The sequence below is a fragment of the Myxine glutinosa genome, chromosome 1 (genome assembly GCF_964187855.1).
Source record: "Myxine glutinosa chromosome 1, kmMyxGlut1.1, whole genome shotgun sequence".
In the NCBI taxonomy this organism is placed as follows: domain Eukaryota; kingdom Metazoa; phylum Chordata; class Myxini; order Myxiniformes; family Myxinidae; genus Myxine; species Myxine glutinosa.
This window is the reverse complement of record NC_136261.1, coordinates 373104416-373124772: the sequence shown is the minus strand read 5'-3', so window position 1 is coordinate 373124772 and position 20357 is coordinate 373104416. Positions and strand designations below refer to the sequence as shown.

The following is a 20357-nucleotide window of genomic DNA, read 5'->3' as shown; positions in this document are numbered from 1 at the left end:
CGCAATATGTCATTTTGGCCACATCTCTCAATGGTGAAGAATCCTTCAGAAAATTCTCAAATCCAGATCTGGATTTTCAACAAAATTGTCTCGATGCGTCTTTGACACAAACTCAACCTGCCCATCAAGTTGTCCAAATCCATCCTTATTTTTTGCGATACAATGCTATTTAGATTTGGCCCTTTCTCTCAGTGGTGAAGAATCACTTGAAACATTCTCAGATCTGGATCCAGATCTGGATTTTCACGAAAATCTAATCAAAAAGTAGCAAGGACAAATTATCATACTGTTTGTAGTTGCAACAATGAAAATATTTGTGAAATGTTTTGTGCAGATTAATTTGAACTACTTTGTGGGATGACCTTTCAGATAAATTTGTCCAGACACAGGTACAGGATTTCGACCTCTTTTTTTTTGTCTGCAAAGTCTTGGCTCATAAAATAATGATTCCATTCCAGTATTGTGGAGGAGGTAGAAGTTATTTTCCAGCTTTAGATTGCCTGATATCTCAGTTAAATTTGTGGCTGCTCCAGTGCTCCTCCCCTCTCAATCAACACGAAGATTTCCAAACTGTATCTGTTGTGTTTTTCTGTGATATTTTCATCCCTGCGTTGCTGTTTGTGTTTTCATCAATCTTTCTCGTGGTAAATCGTACCTTCCTGTCTATATTGTCGAATTGGTTTTCAGGTAGCTCAGGCCTACATATTGGATAGCTGGGAGCAAAATCATCTCGTTTTTGAGGTACCTTCCCCGTAGCCCCACCCCCCATCCTCTCAATTTTGCCGTTTCTGTCTCTTCAATGGCATCCCAGTCCCCCAGCTTGCTTCAAAAACCAAAAAGACTTTTACTATCCATCGTGTCCACTGCATGCATACTCCCCTACTCCCTCTTTCCTCCCCACCTCCCAGTGTCTGTCCGAGTCTCTTTCCATTTTCCCCTTCAGCCCTGCTGTTTGTGTATCCCCCCTCTTTGTGCTGTGCTTTTTGTTCTGTTGCATCATGATCCGTTCAGTGTTCTTGCTCTTCCACGAGCCTTGACCATGAATATAAAAAATAAAAAGGAGGAGGGAGAAGAACATTTGATGAAAAGTAACAACAAGATGGTGTGTGCATCTATAATGTTGAGTGTTGGAGTTCAGGATAGTAGACTCAGGCTGTTGGATTTAAGGAAGGCAAACTTACAGGGAATGAGGAGAGAGCTGGGTCCTGTTGATTTGGAGAAGCTCACTCGAGGTAAGTCAGCATTCGAGAAAAGGGCAACCTTCAAAGAGCAAATATGGATGGTGTTAAATATAATCCAGAGGCAGAGAGAACAGGGTGGGAGAGCAGAGAGGGAATGAATGCTATCAATGAAAAGCAGAAGGCATTTATGATGTTCGAGTATAAAAGCCCATCAAAAATGATGGGTTGGAACAGTTTATTCAGTGTTGCAGCCTCATGAGCATGCCAACGTCTGAAGCCTCGGCCTAGTGTCAAGGTGTACTTGTATATTTTTACGTATTAAACATCATACGGACGAAAATGAACATTCGTTTTGCTCTGCACGCCTTGTATTCATTGTTTAAAATAACACTTTTGTACACCACCCTTGAGTCTCATTGTGCAAGCCACCGTCTACAATTCTTGTAGAAGAGACATAATTAATCTTTTATGGAAAATGCTTTTTGAGTTTTTTTTTCTTCAAAAACAGACCCCAGTGAACACATATTGGTGTTAAAAGATTGGCCTTTAAAACCTTCCCTTATGAAGGGGGACAGACATCTGTACAAACACACAAACTGACAATGTGGTTTATATGGGAGATATGAAAAGTATATGGCAAATGTTAAACATAATAACAGGCATTATTTAAGTACATAAGAGGTTAAGAGAAGTGTGGGTGTTTTGATTAATAGCACAAGGAGATTGGTTCCTGATGAATGTGAGATTGCAGGCCAATTGAAGATATTTTGCTGCAACACCCACAGTAAAATATTTTCTGACCTTCAAGTCGTTCCAGGTATTTCGGACGTTTCTGGGATTACTTGTGACATATATTTGCACAAACCTCAGTTAATTGTTCATCAATATGTCTTGCGAAACATGAGGGCAATGAACAGAGTATTGTTTACAAAAGATGTAATGAACAGAGATCTCACTGCAGCTTTCACTGGCAGTGTTAATGACTATGCTGACCGCTACAACTCTGTTGTTAGCACCTTGTTGAATGTCCATGTACCTGCCACGTCACAATCTGTGAAGATTCGTTTTCACACTCCTTGGTATTTTCACTAAATTAAGTGTGAGAAACAAAAACGCAGAGAGCTGGAAAACAAGTGGCATTCCCCCAGGTTGGGAATAGATCGTGACCTCCATTGCTTCTGAATTATTGTCCACATCAACCAAATTAACGACTACTGAGGCAATGACTCTAAGTGGTAGATAGGTCGAGTGGTACAAGGATGTTTGCACGATTGTGCAGGCTTGATGGGCCTCATGGTCTCCTCCTGTGTTGAAATTCCTTGTGTTAGGCCTTGTGTGATCCTCATGTACAAGTTGAGTGAAGGAGACATTTGGCATAAACAGTGAGTTATAAATCAGCCTCAGGAACCAAATGGAAAAATAAATTAATAAAACAGAAACACAAACAAGGAAAACCAGAAAAACTGCCATTGACACTTACATGGTTTAACAAGCATTCTGAGTATTGCACTGCAATACATGTCCCCTACCAAAGTTCAAAGTGCCATAACTTTGTCAAAAATGATCGAATATGCAAATGTATGCACGGTTGATGATGGTTTTCAAACTTGATCTGAGGTATGCTGAGACACGTGTGTCACCCTCGTGCCTCGTTGATAAGCCCGCAAGGTCGCTCCGTGGAGCAGCCTGCACGTATTGCACTGTGTGAATTATATAAACTAGGGCATTGCCCGTACGTGGGTGCCCGTTCCTTGCCAAAAAAAAAAAAAACGCTACCCATACGCTCTACCCCGCCCGTACGCCCGTAAACAAAAAAAACAACGCTCTTCGCTTCCGCCCTTCGCTCTGACTGAATTGGGAGAAATAATGCGCATAAGAAATTGAATTACGTACCGTAATGGCGGTCAGCTCGTAACGCGCTCAGCTCCGCTCGTCTCACATCGGCCACGCCTACGCAACAAAGCGTTCTGTGATTGGCTGCCGGAAGTTCGCAAATCGTCGCAGTTACGATGAATCGTTTTAATTTAATCGCAGTTTGAATTCGTTTTAAAACATAGTTTAACGGCAACATAGTTTTCCAACGTGAAATAAATGAATACGCTGTCAAATGTGCCGTCCGAGGTAGAGTCTGATCGCCACGTTCGGCACACGTGATAGCTCGCTGCTCTCTGATTGGTTGAAGCGTTTTTTGGACATAGCTCGGTAAGTACTTGTCCGATTAATTTCAAACCTTGAAAAGGCACATCCTCGGGTCCCCAGCAATATACCTGGCAAGTTAAAAGTATATCGGACCCGTGGTTGTCGAGAAACAGCGGTCACAGACAAACGTACAAACGTACAGAGATTACTGGAATTATAGATAGATTATTACCAACTCACGGTCTGAGGTACTAGCGATTCAAGAGATATCCATTAAAAAAAAAAAAAATTCGTTTAATTAACGATATCTGCCCAACCACGTGCCCTATCGCAAATTCCAAAGGACATTTTAGTTGACTGACATGCTCAACAGATTTGTGAAGTTTCCCCTCGATTGGATCAAAAATGAGGGAGGAGCTCGGTTTTAAAGGTTCATGCTTAAAAAAGTCATAACTCTGAAACGATGTGACACATGACGTCATGCTCGTTGACTTTTTTGTTCGTCATGGGTATGCGATTCTGCCTGCAAAGTTTGGCCTCGATCTGTTCAGCCGTTGCAGAGAAAAAGGGGTTTTCGTGTTTTCACGAAAAACAATATGGCGACTGAACCACGTGACCTGTGACGTCATAATTACCATTATAATATTCTACAGACCGAGTCCATGATAGGGTGTAAATTTTATCTCAATCGGACCTATTATTGCAGAGAAATTGGTTTTTAAAGGAAATGAAAACTTAAAATGGCACTGAGTGAAGGAACATCAGAATTATCAGAATTACCAAAGTTCAAAGTGCCATAACTTTGTCAAAAATGATCGAAACGTCGTGAAGTTCGAACTTCCCCTGTAACTTATCATGAGGAAACGATGTGCCAAGTTTGAAATCATTAGCATTAAGAGTTTAGAAAAAAAAGTCCGGAAAGCTGTTCTTTGCGTGACGGACTGACGGACTGACGGACTGACGGACGGAGGGACGGCGTGCAAACCTATAGTCCCCTCCGGTGTACACCGGTAGGGGACTAATAGCACTGTCCCACACCCTCACACACTCCAATCGATTTCCCAACCAATTATGAACTTTCTTGTGTGAGGAATCAGATGTTAATCAATGTTTACACGGATTTACACCAATGTAAGATTTCCCACTTTTTTGATTTGTGTCCCATACGTTTTACAGAGCATGGGTGATGCCGGGACAGATTATTGGTGTAGGTTATACTGGGTGGTTTGCCATTGCCTTCCCAGCGTTGTCCATGCTCTATCCTTTTAAATGCTGAGCGCCAAGAAAGGAAGCAGCTCGTACCAATTACAAACTCTTTGTATGACCCGGACGGGGTTTGAACTTCCCACCTCCCAGACTCAGAGCCGACGCTCCATTACACCACCGAGTTTGACATTCCCAACTTTGTGGATTATTTCCACTTGGAAAAGAGATCTTTTCAAAAAGACTCTGGAAAAAAATATTTAAATAATGTGGTCATAATTATTTATAAATGTATCTTCTCCTTTATGATGTAACAAACATGGTTATCAACATTTCAAATTAAAACAAAACATAATTTGTTATTTATTTCACGATCCAGTAACAGAACCATACATCCCTTACCTCTCGTGAGGAAGATGCGTTCAATCTGGACAACGATCAGACAACCAACCAGGAGGCAAAGCAGGTATATCAGTTTTGTTACGTCATTTCGGAAGAACGCATGACGTCATTTACTTGCAGTGACTATTCGATCTTATTCCAGTTTTCAAGTCCAACACAAACTCTCTCTCACCTTCCACTTGGTTCTTTAACAAACACTTGTGGAAATTCCACATCATCTTTTGAAGTTGTTTTCCCTGTCTGAAGTCACAAAGATGGAGAAATGATGGTTGTGACGTCGTTATTTTCATTGCTCTCTTTTCTCAATATCACTCTGTTTCTCCTGAACGATGCCGATGTTATCATTTAAAGGTAATGATAAATAATAAGGTACAATGAGGGAAAATAAAATGAACAAGGATGAAAATACTCATCGAGGACACACCCCTAACCACACCTTAAAATGGGATGTGTAGATTTTACATGCAAATCACCAACTAAACAACCAGGTGAATATACAGTGCCCTCCATAGGTATTGGAACAGTGAAGTCAAATTTGTTTCGTTAGGTGGGGTTATTGCCTTGTTGGGGGACATGAAGACCTTATGGTTCGGTCAGGATCGGGATGACAGGTGGGGGTGCACTACTTGGTTGAAGCACTGCAGGGAGGTGTGGGACAGAATAGCTTCTGGAAGGTGCTTCCCATGATGGGATAAGTGAGCATAAAAGAGTTGAGGTTGTACAGTCAGCCTGGACATTGGAAGTTTAAGCAGGAGGGGGTGACTGGAAGAGAACATGAATCCTGGAGTTGGGGGTTACTGGAAGAGAACATGAATCCTGGAGTTGGGGGTTACTGGGAGAAAACATGAATCCTGGAGTTGGGGGTTGCTGGGAAAAAACATGAATCCTGGAGTTGGGGGTTGCTGGGAAAAAACATGAATCCTGGAGTGGTAGGTTACTGGAAGAGAACATGAATCCTGGAGTGGGGGTTTACTGGGAGAAAACATGAATCCTGGGGTTGGGGGTTGCTGGGAAAAAACATGAATCCTGGAGTGGTAGGTTACTGGAAGAGAACATGAATCCTGGAGTGGGGGGTTACTGGGAGAAAACATGAATCCTGGAGTTGGGGGTTGCTGGAAAAAAACATGAATCCTGGAGTTTGGGGTTACTGGAAGAGAACATGAATCCTGGAGTGGGGAGTTACAGGGAGAGAACATGAATCCTGGAGTGGGGAGTTACAGGGAGAGAACATGAATCCTGGAGTTGGGGGTTACTGGAAGAGAACATGAATCCTGGAGTTGTTGTTACTGGAAAAAAACATGAATCCTGGAGTTGGGTGTTACTGGCAGAAAACATGAATCCTCGATTTGGGGGTTACTGGAAGAAAACATGAATCCTCGAGTTGGGGGTTACTGTAAATTAACATGAGTGCTGGAGTGTGGGATTCCTGGAAGAGAGCATGAATCCTGGAGTGGGGGGTTACTGGAAGAGAACAAGAATCCTGGATTTGGGGGTGACTGGAAAATATCATGAATCCTGGAGTGGGGAGTAGCTGGGAGAGAAGATGAATCCTGGAGTGGGGGTTACTGGGAGAGAACATGAATCCTGAAGGTTGGGCTGACTGGAAGAGAACATGAATCCTGGAGTTGGAGGTTACTGGGAAAGAACATTATTCCTGGAGTGGGGAGTAACTGGGAGAAAACATCAATCCTGGAGTGGGGGGTTACTGGGAGAAAACATGAATCCTGGAGTTGGGGGTTACAGGGAGAGAAAATGAATCCTGGAGTGGGGGTTACTGGGAGAGAACCTGAATCCTGGAGTGGGGGGTTACTGGGAGAAAACATCAATCCTGGAGTGGGGGGTTACTGGGAGAAAACATGAATCCTGGAGTTCCTCCCGGACCTGAGGACACTGAGCACGGAAAGCACAGCTTCCAGCCGGTTGCTAATCAACAGCAAGTGCCAATTCGTATGCCAGGTTCCTCCATCCAATTACCGTTTACCTGTGGGTCATGGGGGTTTCCAACCGGGTCTCACGCCCTCGATAGGCACTTGCCTTATCTTCTAAATCTTAATTAGATGCATCCAAGCGAAAACTGCCAGTGCACATCGGACATAGACTGGAGCCATTTAGTTGGGGAATAAAACCTTCCATGCTAAAACTATTTGTGGACTGTGCTAGATCAATGGAAGAAAGGACAAGCACAGACAGGTTGGAAGAGAAGTTCAACAACAAGGAGTATATTTACAATGCAGTGCCGAGAGATTTGGAAAGCATTGTCAGGTGTACAAATAAGGGAATCATTTATCAAAATAATTCATGTGTGAATAAAATGTGTCTACTGCAGGAGGACAACAATGAACACTACAACAGTGGTGCGGACACCACGTACTGTCATTTTGTGGAAGTTCTCTCTGGATGAAGGAAGGATCATTTTGATGTGGATTTTTACTTCCTTTGCATTCCTTTCACTCCTCCTCAACGCAGGTATTATAATATCCTGTGCATCCCGCAGGTTCCACAAACCCATGCTGCTCTACATCAGCATTTCATCACTAGCCGATGCGTGCTGGAGAATCGTTGGGATATCCTGTGTCCTTAGCAACACCATCGCATAGAGATCACGTTCATCAAATGTCTGTGGCAAATGTTTTGTTTGGAGTTTGCGCTTGTTCATCAGTTCCTCAGCACCTGGATCATGTACGTCGACCGACATTTTGCGGTGTTTTGGCCGTACACATATGTCGCTCTGATGGAAAGTAGGCAGAGTGACCTGAAGCTCGTCTTTCTTGTGGAGATCCTCGGGATCTTCCTCAGCATCAGTTGCCCTCTGGTCACGTTGTACCTCGAGTTTTGTAACGACTCTGTGATCGTGCATGACAGTGCGTGCCTCTCTTCAACTGTTGCTCGCTCCTCTTGTGAGAACACCAACTTCGGATCCATTTTCGTTGCTGTTATTTTGTCTTTTGTGTTCGGTTTATCCGGATTTACCGCATTGTACTCCACTTGCTGCATCATCTGTAAATGCTGCAATTCGAGCAAGGAGTCGAATGTCAAAGCTCTGCACACTTGCCTTACACAGCTCATGGTGACATCAGTGCAATTTGTAACTTGGGAATGAAAAATATACTAAAACATCCGGCGGACGGATTGTTCCTGGACCTTGTCGCCATTGTCACACCAGCAACTTTAAATCCCTTGATATTTGGATTTCGGACTCAGGAAATCCGTGTGGTGTTCGTGAAATTATTTCAACCAATGTGGATTAAATACTCCACCATGATCAAATGTCCATTGTCATGGAATTATTTCCTTTAAAAATGTGTGCTGTTTTGGAATGTCAAAATCTGTTGACGAGCTGAAAAATATAGATTTGAGGGATTATTAATTTTAGAGAACACATGTTGTTGTTCTCCGCCTCTTCCATTTGTAAGGGCGGTGAGGTCCAATGGAACCAAGCGTCTGCCCTGCCTAGACCACGATACTCCTCCACTCTCCTCTGTCCTCAGCCAACTATCTCCACTCTCCAACCACCTCCACCTTTCTGAAATCCCTCTTCACACTATCCTCCCATCTCAACCGTGGTCTACCTCTTTTCCTTCTACCTTGCTCTCTCAACCTATCCACTCTCTTTTCTATTCTGTCTCCCCCCATCCACGCCAAATGTCCAGCCCATCTCAGCCGGTATTTCACCAATCTCCCCATCAAGCTCATCTGCCCACCAATTTTCTCCCTCAGTTCCTCCATTCTCCTTCTAGCCACCCTCTTCACTCCCGCAATCCTCCTGACCGAGTTTTGCTCGTAAACCTGCATCCTCTGATGTTATCTCTGTCAATGCTGCTGTCTCCAGACTATACAGGTAGGCTGGCATGACACACGATATCAGAGCCATTCCTTTCAATCACCTTGAAATCTTTGTGTCTGCCAGTACACCTTCAACCCTCCTCCACACATCTGCACACACATGAATCCTCCTCTGCACCTCTGCCTCTGAGTCACCATCCGTTGTCACTCTTCTACCCAGACACTCAAACCTATTTCCTTGTCTGCTATCCTTCCTCTCTAACCTGAAATTCATTTCTTTTCTCTGCTGTCCAACCCACATCTCCTCCATCTTCTCCATGCTCATTTTAAACAGCCCGTTTCTCAAATGCCTCATTTCACTCCCCCAGTACTTCCTGCATCTCCCTCCTTCTCTCCGCAACAAAACAGCCAGATCGTCTGCATACAACATCCATCCCATACTACCCCTCATGTTTACCTTCCTGCTTACCAGCTCCATCACCATGATAAACAGGAGTGGGCTGAGAGTGCTTCCCTACCTGACATATCAAGGTTAAAGGGTTGAAATCGCAATGATGCTGGAGTTGCTTGACATGATTTCGGCCAAGTCAGAATGTTTGCGATGTTTGATGTGTTTACATAATGTGTACCTATATTTATATTCTATATGTACGTTGTTCACGATATTTTCAGTGAGAGCGATAAACAGTAATCCCACTATTGGTCAATGGCTTTAACACCAACACAAATGTTTTATTTCGGAACCGAAGCATCGAAAAGCTACATATATCGGCTCGATGACAGAAGACGCCATTTGCATTTTTGCCGGACTTTCCCGAACCTGGTTCGGAACCGATTGACATGATATTTATAAGAGATTCTTCAAACTGTTTTTGAAGGGAAGAAGAGGTTAAAGTGCAACCTCCTCTTGGTGTATAACTGCAACAAGAGATATAGACCCCCTTGTGCATTATGATTGTGTGAAAATTTATTTGACATGCCGAGAAAGAAAAGAAAACACGTGATTATTCATTAATTTAAGCTGCAATAAAAAAACAAGCTTTAGATTATCAAAAAAATTTAAAAAATTGGACAAAAATCTGTTGGTTTTTTTTGACTTTTTATTTAAGGCTAAAACTTTTCAAACTTTATTTGTACATCCGTGAGATTTCTTGAGGGATCAGAGAATGTCGAGCTGCTCTGGATAGGCAGCCATGTCATGGTATATAATGCGCAGTTTGAGTCTGTCCAGATAAATAACCAGCACGTATGTGAGTAGCTTCTGGAGACAGGGTTTTGGAAATGTTTGTGATTAATTGTTCGTGCACAAAGTGGAGGGAAGAGCTAGTCACCATTTGCATTGCTTTGTCCAGTGCCATGTCGGTGTTTTCAAGTGTCGCTGAGTGTTTCCTATCTCCGATAAATTCTTCATCGTTCGACATCGTTCATTGAAATAAGTTTGCTTTTTTTGTGTAAACCACTTTTTTTGTTTTTTGGTTTTTTGTTTGTTTTTTGTATACTGAATCGAGGCTCGTGAAAGAGCTAACATTTATTTCACAAACAAATCAACCAGACAAACAAAATATATAAAAAGAGGGAGTGGAAGACAAGATGGGGAGAGAAGGGGAAGTACACAAACACAACATTTGAGAGCAGGGAGAAGTGTGGGAGGGAGAGGGCTTGGGGGGAGGAGGCGTGGGAAGGTGGGGGGGGGGGGGGGGGGAGAGGTATAAAACACAAGGAGACCAAGGACTTCCAGGACAGAAGTTGGTATTTCGAAAAAGTGGATTTGGGGTGAAATTAGCGGGGGCAGAAAAGATCACGGTTTTGGATGGGGGAAGATAAGAGATGGTGGTGAACAGCTGTTTTAAAGACCTGGAAGGTGGAGTGGGATTGAAGAGAGTGAGGGAGTTTGTTCCAGAGGCGGGAGAAAAGAGGAATGAAGGAGTGAAGGTGAGCAGAAAGTCTTGATTTTGGCAGTTTAACCATAAGAGGGTTGTAGGCAGATCTTGTGTGACCTGTAGGAATATTTGGGGGACAGAGCCCAGAGAGAGCTGGGGGAGCAAGGCCAGAGAGGAGTCGGTAGAAGACGGAAAGACCACCAACCTGCCTGCGGTTAGTGAGTGAAAGGCCCTTGGAGTTAGCTTCATCGCGGGAGATTCCAATGATTCTGAACGCTTTGGTTTCAACAGCGTGAAGACGAGCTAGGTGTGAGGCAGGAGCACCAGACCAGAGGGGAGAGCAGTATTCCATAGAGCTGCAGATTAAAGCCTTGTATGTGGTGAGGAGCTCAGGTGTGCCAAGGAAGGACTTCGCACGATGGAGGATGCCCAGTTTTCTTTTTTCCCAGGAAAGATCATGGCAGATAGTGAGCCCCAAAAGCTTGAGTGACAGAACTTCTTGGAGAGGATTATTCAGAAAGTGGATGGGAGGGTTGTCCAGTCGGTCTTTTCGGAGAGACATCGTAAGAGTGTGAGATTTGTCAGGATTGAAAGACATGTTCCACTTGTTTGCCCAGTCTGTGATTTTGTCCAGGTCTGCAGAGAGTGAGGAGGCTGCAGACTGCCGATCTGAGGGATGAGGAATGGAGCGACAGAGAATAGAGTCGTCAGCAAAGAGATAGAGATGATTTTCATCAGAGATGAAAGATCATTGATGATAGATCATTGATGAAGACCAGAAAAAGCACAGGGCCCAGAACACTGCCTTGGGGAACTCCAGCCTGAACAGGAAGAGATGAGAGAAACCCATTCAGGGCCACACATTGACTACGACTAGAGAGGAAGTCCGCCAGCCATGCGTGGAGATTTCCATGGATACCAAAGGAGGAGAGTTTGGCGAGCAGAGCGGGGTGCCAGACCGTATCGAAGGCACGTGAAATGTCAAGGGAGACAGCTCTAATTTCGTGTTTGGCGTTGAGGACCTCCATCCATTGTTGAGAAAGCAGAAGCAGCATGTCCAGAGTAGAGTGACCAGGTCTGAAACCAAATTGATGGTCAGAGATCAAGCCGTTGGAGTAGAGGAAAGATTTCATATCTGAAGCAATGATGGATTCCATGACTTTGCTGATAATTGGGAGAAGGCTGATTGGTCTGTAGTTGCTAGGATCTGTTTTTGCACCTTTTTTGTGTAAAGCGGTGATGTTGGCTGATTTCCAAGCAGATGGCAGATGACCTTGAGCAAAAGAGAGGGTGAAGAGAACAGAGAGAGGGAGAGAAAGAGCGGAAGAACATGACTTTAGGACCCGTGGGCTGATGCCGTCAGGACCAGTTGCAGAATCATAGTCGAGGGTTGACAGAAACTTTTCCACCTTGTCAGGTGGAGAGGACACAGATTCCAGGAGCAGCTGGGTACGACTGTGTACGGTGGGTACAGAGCGGGATGGCTTTGGGAAACAAGATTTAGAGGCAAACACAGAGTTGAGGCATTCAGCTTTTTCACGTGTGGAGTCAGCCGTGTAGCCGTTTGAGGTGAGGGAGGGGATGGAGGGGGAACAAACACCAGAAACAGGTTTGACCAGACGCCACCAGGATTTGGAAGAGGGAGACAGATAAGAGATTTCGGTCTTGAGAACGGAGCGATATTGTTTCCTGGCTCTCCTGAGGGTGGACACACACTTGTTTCCTGCTTTGTGAAAGGAAATGAGATTTCCTTCCGTTGGATTTGCTTTCCAGGAGACGAAAGCAAGTTGTTTCTGGACAACAGCCTCACCACAAGATTCCGTGTACCATGGACGGGAGGAAGGGTATGACAACTGAAGACGAGATGGGATAAAACTGTGCATGAGAGAGAGCAATTTACTTTGGAAGAATTCCCAGGATGAGTTGATGTCAGAGGCAGTAGAGATGGGAGACAATTCCAGATGATTGATGGCTGCTTGAAGACCGTGCCAGTTGGCCTGAGTGAAATGCTAGACTCGAGACGCTGAGTAGGCTCTCTGAGAATGGACAGAGAGATGTCCACTTTAACAACCACATGATCAGATGAGCCGATTGGAGCAGAAGAAGAGCAGCAGACATTTGCAGGGAAGTTAGTCATAACCAAGTCCAGAAGAGAAGATGCTCCATTGACTGAGATCCGGGTCGGGAAATTGACAGATTGTGTCAGTCCCAGTGAGTCGCAGAAGTCCTTTGCTGAAGAGCCATGGCTGGTGAGAGAGGTACCCACACCCAGCCAACTGGCATGGTGACAATTGAAATCACCACATATGAGGAAGAGAGTTGGGATGGGTAGATAGAAGTTGGTCCATATTATCAGACAGCGAGATGTAGATGGAGTCATCACTGTTTTGGTGGACGGTACAACACACATATGAACAAAAGGTGGGAGCGAAGGGGAAGCCATAGCCAAAGGTATTCCTGGGGGTGAGGTGGAGAGAGGGCAGTGGAGGGCGAGTGAGGAAGAGAGTTTTTTTATAAAGATAGCAACCCCACCTCCAGGACGAGGCTCAGGTCTATCATACCGGAGGAGGGAGTAACCTGGGAGAGATACCAAGGAATCAGAGACATCATGAAGGATGAAAGTTTCTGTTAAGCAGATCACATCTGGTTTGTCAGAAGCAACCTGTATGGAGAGATCAGTCAAGTTTGAGCGAAGGCCCCAGATGTTTGAGGTCCATACCATTAATGAAGAGGAAGGGGGAGCATCAGATACAGAACAGGGGGGTGGAGGCGTCGGGTAAGATGTGGAAGAGGAGGAAGAGGTAGGGAGAGCTGTTGAAAGTGTGTCAGAGATTTCAGAGATTACAGAATAGCTTGGAGAAAGGGAAGAATGGGGCGGACAAAAGGTTTGATGGAGATTGGGTGAGGCACAGTGAGGTGTTATTTGAGGAGGGGGAAGAGCGAGGCAGAAGGTTGGGGGAGATGAAGGTGAAAGTTGGAAGGGGGAAGAAGCAGGGAGGATGCTTTGAGGAGGAGGGTTGAGAGGGGAGTCTAGGAGGGGAGGAGCGAGGGAGAGTCTCGGAGCGGAGGGGTGTGGGGGGAGTTTAGGAGGGAGGGGAGGGAAGGGGCAAGGGGGGAGATTTGAAAGGGATGGGTGATGGGGAAGATTTGGAGGGGAGGGGTGATGGGGAAGTTTTGGAGGGGAGGGGTGATGGGGAAGTTTTGGAGGGAAGGGGTGATGGGGAAGTTTTGGAGGGAAGGGGTGATGGGGAAGATTTGGAGGGGAGGGGCAAGGGGGAAGATTTGAAAGGGATGGGTGATGGGGAAGATTTGGAGGGGAGGGGCAAGGGGGAAGAATTGAAAGAGATGGGTGATGAGGAAGATTTGGAGGGGAGGGGCAAGGGGGTAGATTTGGAGGGGAGGGGAGATGGGGAAGATTTGGAGGGGAGGGGCAAGGGGGAATATTTGAAAGGGATGGGTGATGGGGAAGATTTGGTGGGGAGGGGCAAGGGGGAATATTTGAAAGAGATGGGTGATGGGGAAGATTTGGAGGGGAGGGGTAAGGGGGTAGATTTGGAGGGGAGGGGTGATGGGGAAGTTTTGGAGGGGAGGGGGGATGGGGAAGTTTTGGAGGGAAGGGGGGATGGGGAAGATTTGGAGGGGAGGGGTGAGATTGGATTTTGAAAAGTGTACGATTCATGGGAAACAAACATTTTTTTGCAAAATGAGTTTGAGACCTTCGAGTCAAAAATACGTTTGAGGACGCTGAAGGAGGGGTGGAGTGCTGGAGAGTTTCGGGAATGTCGAAAAGAGGAACTGTAAGAGATGGTATTTTTTTTGGAATGAATAGATTTGGTGAGCAAGACGAAAGCATCCTTTTATAGGAGAAGAAAAATGTGTTATAATATATGACAGAATACAGATCTTCAGGGGAAAGATTAAACATTTCTAATCATGTGATCGCGAACAACGTGAACGAAGAACGAACGAACAAATAAGAACAACAAATAAACGAATAAGAACTGAGATGGAAATATTTTTTTTGTTTTTTTTTTTGAGTTGAGATATTAAACAAGGAAGTATGGGGTGAACGACTGGGACGAAACAGAGAATGAAAGTAATTGCAGCGCATTCGACGAACCGCTGAGAGAAAACAAAACCACAAGGTCGGAGACGGTAGCCTAAGCCTACTAGTACTAGTACTAGGCCTTAGAATACGCGTCACAAAATAACCGACGATTGTGTGTACATGTATGAAAAATTAACACCGAAAATCTTCCTAATGACACGCTATAGGTACACACACCGAAAGATAGATACAGTCTCGACAAAAACACAATTGTGAAAAAATTACTTTGGTTCGAAAGCGTGAGCGCATGGAACAGCTTCGAAAAACGTGACCTCCAATCTTGCGCATGCGCAAAAAGGTGCTGCTTCGTATGCAGTCTTTGGCTACTGGTTGCATCATTCCTCTAGTACTCATTTTTCTGACCTCAGAAGGATGACAGGCAGGCTGAATCAACCCACCTAGTGTTAATTCAACGGCACGACAGGGTCTCAAACTCAAGACCCTAGGTTCTTAAGCCAACCACTTTAACCATTGAGGTTGAGCCATTAGGCCATTTTTCACCAGACCTGTAAAAAAAACATTTACTACCAATGACAGGATGGGGAACAGGAAAGTGTTGATAGTAAGCAACTGCTGGTATTTGCAGTATTCGGCCATTGCACCTCGGGGTATAAGTCCCTCAAAGACTGTTTTTGGGCAACAAAGATGGGGATTAGTTGAAATTAGTTCTGGGCGATAATCGTAATGGGATTCTAATCGTGCTTTACATTTGTTTTCTTACTATAATTCACCAAATGTCAGTCCGTCCGTTCGAAGGTACCGCAAAAACGGCTGAACCGATCGCAAGGATATTTTGGGTGGGTAATCCTGGAACCCCTGGAGTAAAATAGGATATATGGTTTTTCCAATTTTCCAATTTTCCAAACACGATGGAATAATATTTACCAATATAAACAGTGATGTGGCTTTAGTTGAAATTCTACGTACCCAGTAGAGAGTAGATCGACTCCTGATGAACTCTTCCTACATAAACGTGCGGCTCCGAAGAAACACGGCAGCGTGTGCAAGGCGACTGAGAAACAGGTGTAGCGGCCGCTTCCGTGTTACAGATTCGGCGCGCACTCTTCACACATAAAGGGGCACCGAAGAGAGACGTGGAGCAGCCACTTCCGTTTTACAGAATTCAAGTTTTTTTCAAAATGGGCGCCGTGTACTGTTTAGATTTTGATGATTTGCGTGTGATATGATTCAACGGATGTTTATATGAATCGTTTAAAATAAAAAAGCCTTCAATTTCTGATATTTTGCCTTTTCATTTGGGCCTCCCAATTGAAGCCCCGCCCATAGGGCGGGTACCGTTGCGAGTAACGATCATGGAAATTACTGATGCTGCACATGCGTGGTAGGTAAATCGAACCTTGAACCCGGATATTGACGGTGTATTGACTGCTTTTAGTGTGTTTAGTTTCTCTCAAAACATATACCCGTATGACAAGCAGCACTATAAAATAAAGCAGGTGATATAATATGGAATGTATATTCTCCAATATGTAATTTAAATGGTATATCATTCAGCAATAAACGTCAAAAACAATCAACTACTCAAGGCGCCAAAAGAGCTTCCGGTGGTGTTGAATTTGGTAATCTGTTTGACTCCGCTTTGTCTGTGCGCGAAGTTGAGCACTCAAGGAAACATCATGTGAAAGATCAAGAAACAGAGCGTCCTCGGTGTGCAGAGTTTTGGCACTGAGGACAAGGACAAGCAAATTATCTCGTTCTTCACTCCTCTCACCATTTTCGTTGGACCGAATGGAGGGGGAAAGATGGTGTCGGGTGATTTATTTATTATTTACTTTCCCCATTTTGGTCACAACATCAGATGACTTGGCATTTAGTATTCGCGAAGTTCCACATAAAATGCATTCTTTTAAATGTTCTTCACAAATGTCCCAATTAGCAAGCAGATTGCTTGGAGCATTCCAAAAGCAAGCAGCTAGCTCAGTGTGTTCCACAAGCAAGCAGCTAGTGTGGTGTGTTCCACATGCAAGCAGCCAGCATACTGTGTTCCATAAGGACGCAGCCAGCATAGTGTGTTCCATAAGCAAGCAGCCAGCATCGTGTGTTCCATAAGCAAGCAGCTAGCTCAGTGTGTTCTAAAAGCAAGCAGGTTTGCTTGTTGTGTAACATAAGGAAGCAGCTAGCTTGGTGTGTTCCATAAGGAAGCAGCTAGCTTGGTGTGTTCCATAAGGAAGCAGCTAGCTTGGTGTGTTCCATAAGGAAGTAGCTAGCTTGGTGTATTTCAGAGGCAAGCAGCTCGTGTGGTGTGTTGTCACTTGGTGGTGAGAGAGTGTGAGAGAGAGACGGACACAGTGTGAGAGAGAGAGGGAGAGAGTGTGAGAGAGAGAGGGAGAGAGTGTGAGAGAGAGAGGGAGAGAGTGTGAGAGAGAGGGGGAGAGTGTGAGAGAGAGAGGGGGATAGTGGGAGAGAGAGGGGGAGAGTGTGAGAGAGATAGGGACAGAATGTGAGAGAGAGCGGGAGAGAGTGTGAGAGAGAGAGGGAGAGAGTGTGAGAGAGAGAGGGAGAGAGTGTGAGAGAGAGGGGGAGATTGTGAGAGAGAGAGGGGGTGAGTGTGTGAGAGAGAGGGAGAGAGTGTGAGAGAGAGAGAGAGAGGGACAGAGTGTGACAGAGAGAGGGAGAGAGTGTGAGAGAGAGAGGGGGAGAGTGTGAGAGAGAGAGGGGGGGAGTGTGAGAGAGAGAGGGAGAGAGTGTGAGAGAGAGAGAGGGGGAGAGTGTGAGAGAGAGAGGGAGAGAGTGTGAGAGAGAGAGAGAGAGGGGGAGAGTGTGAGAGAGAGAGGGGGAGAGTGTGAGAGAGAGGGAGAGAGTGTGAGAGAGAGAAAGGGAGAGAGTGTGAGAGAGAGGGGGAGAGTGTGAGAGAGAGAGAGAGAGAGAGAGAGAGAGAGGGGGAGAGAGTGAGAGAGAGAGAGGGAGAGAGTGTGAGAGAGAGAGAGAGGGGGAGAGTGTGAGAGAGAGAGAGAGAGGGGGAGAGTGTGAGAGAGAGAGGGAGAGAGTGTGAGAGAGAGAGGGGGAGAGTGTTGGAGAGAGAGGGTGAGAGTGTGAGAGAGAGAGGGAGAGAGTGTTGGAGAGAGAGGGGGAGAGTGTTGGAGAGAGAGGGTGAGAGTGTGAGAGAGAGAGGGGGAGAGTGTTGGAGAGAGAGGGTGAGAGTGTGAGAGAGAGAGGGGGAGAGTGAGAGAGAGAGGGGGAGAGTGTGAGAGAGAGAGAGGGAGAGAGTGTGAGAGAGAGAGAGAGAGGGGGAGAGTGTGAGAGAGAGAGAGGGGGAGAGTGTGAGAGAGAGAGGGAGAGAGTGTGAGAGAGAGAGGGGGAGAGTGTTGGAGAGAGAGGGTGAGAGTGTGAGAGAGAGAGGGGGAGAGTGAGAGAGAGAGGGGGAGAGTGTGAGAGCAAGGGAAGGAGAGACAAAGAGTGAGAGTGAGAGAGAGAGAGAGAGAGGGGGAGAGGGAGAGTGTGAGATTGTGTAGAGGGAAAGGGCCGGTCTACGGGGACCGATCAGCACTTGATGAATCCAGGCAGCAGGAAGAAAGGGGAAGATTTGACCCACGACTTCCGTTGGGGGGTACAACCATCACGTGTCGGTAGAAGTTGTGGTATATGGTGGTGTCGTGTGTATAAATATATAAATAATTAATAGTTGTGTGTTGGTGGTGGCGATGGTAGTCTGACAGGATGAGGATGGAGTCTGATGTGATTCTTGGGGTTTTTTTACTGGAACAATTCAGAAAACCAGGTCCCATGACTTTTTCTCTCATCCCAAACTCATGAGACATACGTCATGCCCAGATATTGTTGTGAATATGTGAGGAATGTGAAGGAAATAAATGCATTTTCATCAAACACTAAATTAGAAAAACAATAAATGTATTTAGTTTTATAAACTTTATTAACAAATCAACAATCAGATTGTAAATACATTGTTAGAATCACAAAGTAAATAATCAGAAGGGAATGAACGAACACAATGGAATGAACGAACAAAACGGAATGAACGAAATCATTAAAACGAGCAAAACCGCACGGAGTCACCAACATTATAAACCGCAATCGCGGGTTTAACGGGGACCAGGAAGTTCCCCCTGAACACGTGCAGAACCCGCGAGTCCCCGAAACACGTAAACTCTCCCTCCGCACAATCCAACAAGAACCCCAACCGTTCAGGATTCCCCGGCACGGACAGGAGGGTTCCTTGACAGTTGTGGCATGTGTAGTATTTGTTTTCATATTTCCGTAAACACCAAGACTTGGGATTCCCTCCCAACCTGCACTCTTTCCCTTCCCCTTTCCTCCCCATGGAGTTTAAACAGATCCCGATTCCCCACAAACTACTCGACCTCACATCGACCTCCCAGTAATGACGACCCGAGGAGAAACAATCAGAGGAAAGAACTTGTGGATAAAAATCAAACCGATCAGAATGTTCCGGGTACGGATTGTGGGGCTCGGTTCGAGTCGCCGTCCTGAGATCCCGGGAGATCTTGATCCAAGGATGTGCAGTGTTTGGGTCCAGACTCGGGGTCCGTCCATCTGTGGACACGACGCGGGGCCACAGACTTCGTTAGACAAACGGACAGAAACACAAACACATTAATCTCTTTTATAACATTTGAAATTTTAAATACATTATTAATTTCACCTTCTTTACGAAACACAATTCACCTTTCTTTACCTGGTTAGGAATCCCCGACCATCCTCTTGTTCCCATATAACAAAACCCTCCCCCGACCATCCTCTTGTTCCCATATAACAAAACCCTCCCCCGACCATCCTCTTCTTCCCATATAACAAAACCCTCCCCCGAACATCCTCTTGTTCCCATATAACAAAACCCTCCCCCGACCATCCTCTTGTTCCCATATAACAAAACCTTCCCCCGACCATCCTCTTCTTCCCATATAACAAAACCCTCCCCCGAACATCCGGATATTTAATTTTCGCCTTCGTTCGATTTTCTTTTAAAATAAAAATAATTACGTTTCATGGAAATTGTAACATCTTGTGAATGGGTTATGGAGTAACATAAACCTGGTGTTACCTTAACGGTCAAGGTGGCGGGTTTAACATCTTAACGTCCTGAGATTGAGCACCTGTCGTTCCGTTAAAATAACACCTGGGCCCGGTTTCTGGAAGGACATCACATATTTATCCACTGGAGAGCTTCGAGCAACCGGGCCCAGGTGGGCTGACTCAACCTGTCATCCTTCCGTGGTGGACCAGGTGAGTACCAGCTTACTGGGAGTAATAAACCATTCGAGTATCCTGCGTCGGAGTGGCGACCTGGCCAGTACTGCACTCCTTAGCCAATGAAATGGCGTGAAAGGAATTTTATTGTTACCTCCAACCAACGAAGGTGGACCGAGGTTATGTTTTCACCCCTGTCTGTTTGTGTGCAGGATATCTCAGAAAGGTATGGACGGATTCGGACGAGATTCGGTGTACCGGTGTGATAGGTGATAAGAAAGAATTGATTCGATTTTGGTGAAGATCCGGATCCGGATACGAGAATTATTTTCGGGATTCTTCTTCATTGATTGGTGGTGGTTCAGATGCAGCTTGTGGCTGTTTGGCTGCATCATTTTCTGGGGACAGGACGTGCACTGATGCAATGCCCCCATTACCAGTCGGCAGGTACTCATTTTGCCCACCTTAAAAGGA

General features: G+C 45.3%; 1 protein-coding gene across 3 annotated transcripts in view; it reads right to left on the bottom strand.

Moving 5' to 3' along the window:
* Positions 1 to 18569: 18569 nt before the first annotated feature.
* The window catches only part of LOC137415169 (E3 ubiquitin-protein ligase TRIM7-like), a 35980-nt gene continuing 34192 nt past the window's right edge, over positions 18570 to 20357 (bottom strand). For all 3 annotated transcript variants that reach the window (XM_078770161.1, XM_078770162.1, XM_078770160.1), the window contains one exon: positions 18570 to 19229. In XM_078770161.1, coding sequence (XP_078626287.1) covers positions 18703 to 19229 — 527 coding nt within the window. In that variant the 3' untranslated portion in view covers positions 18570 to 18702. The remainder of the gene's footprint in view (positions 19230 to 20357) is intronic.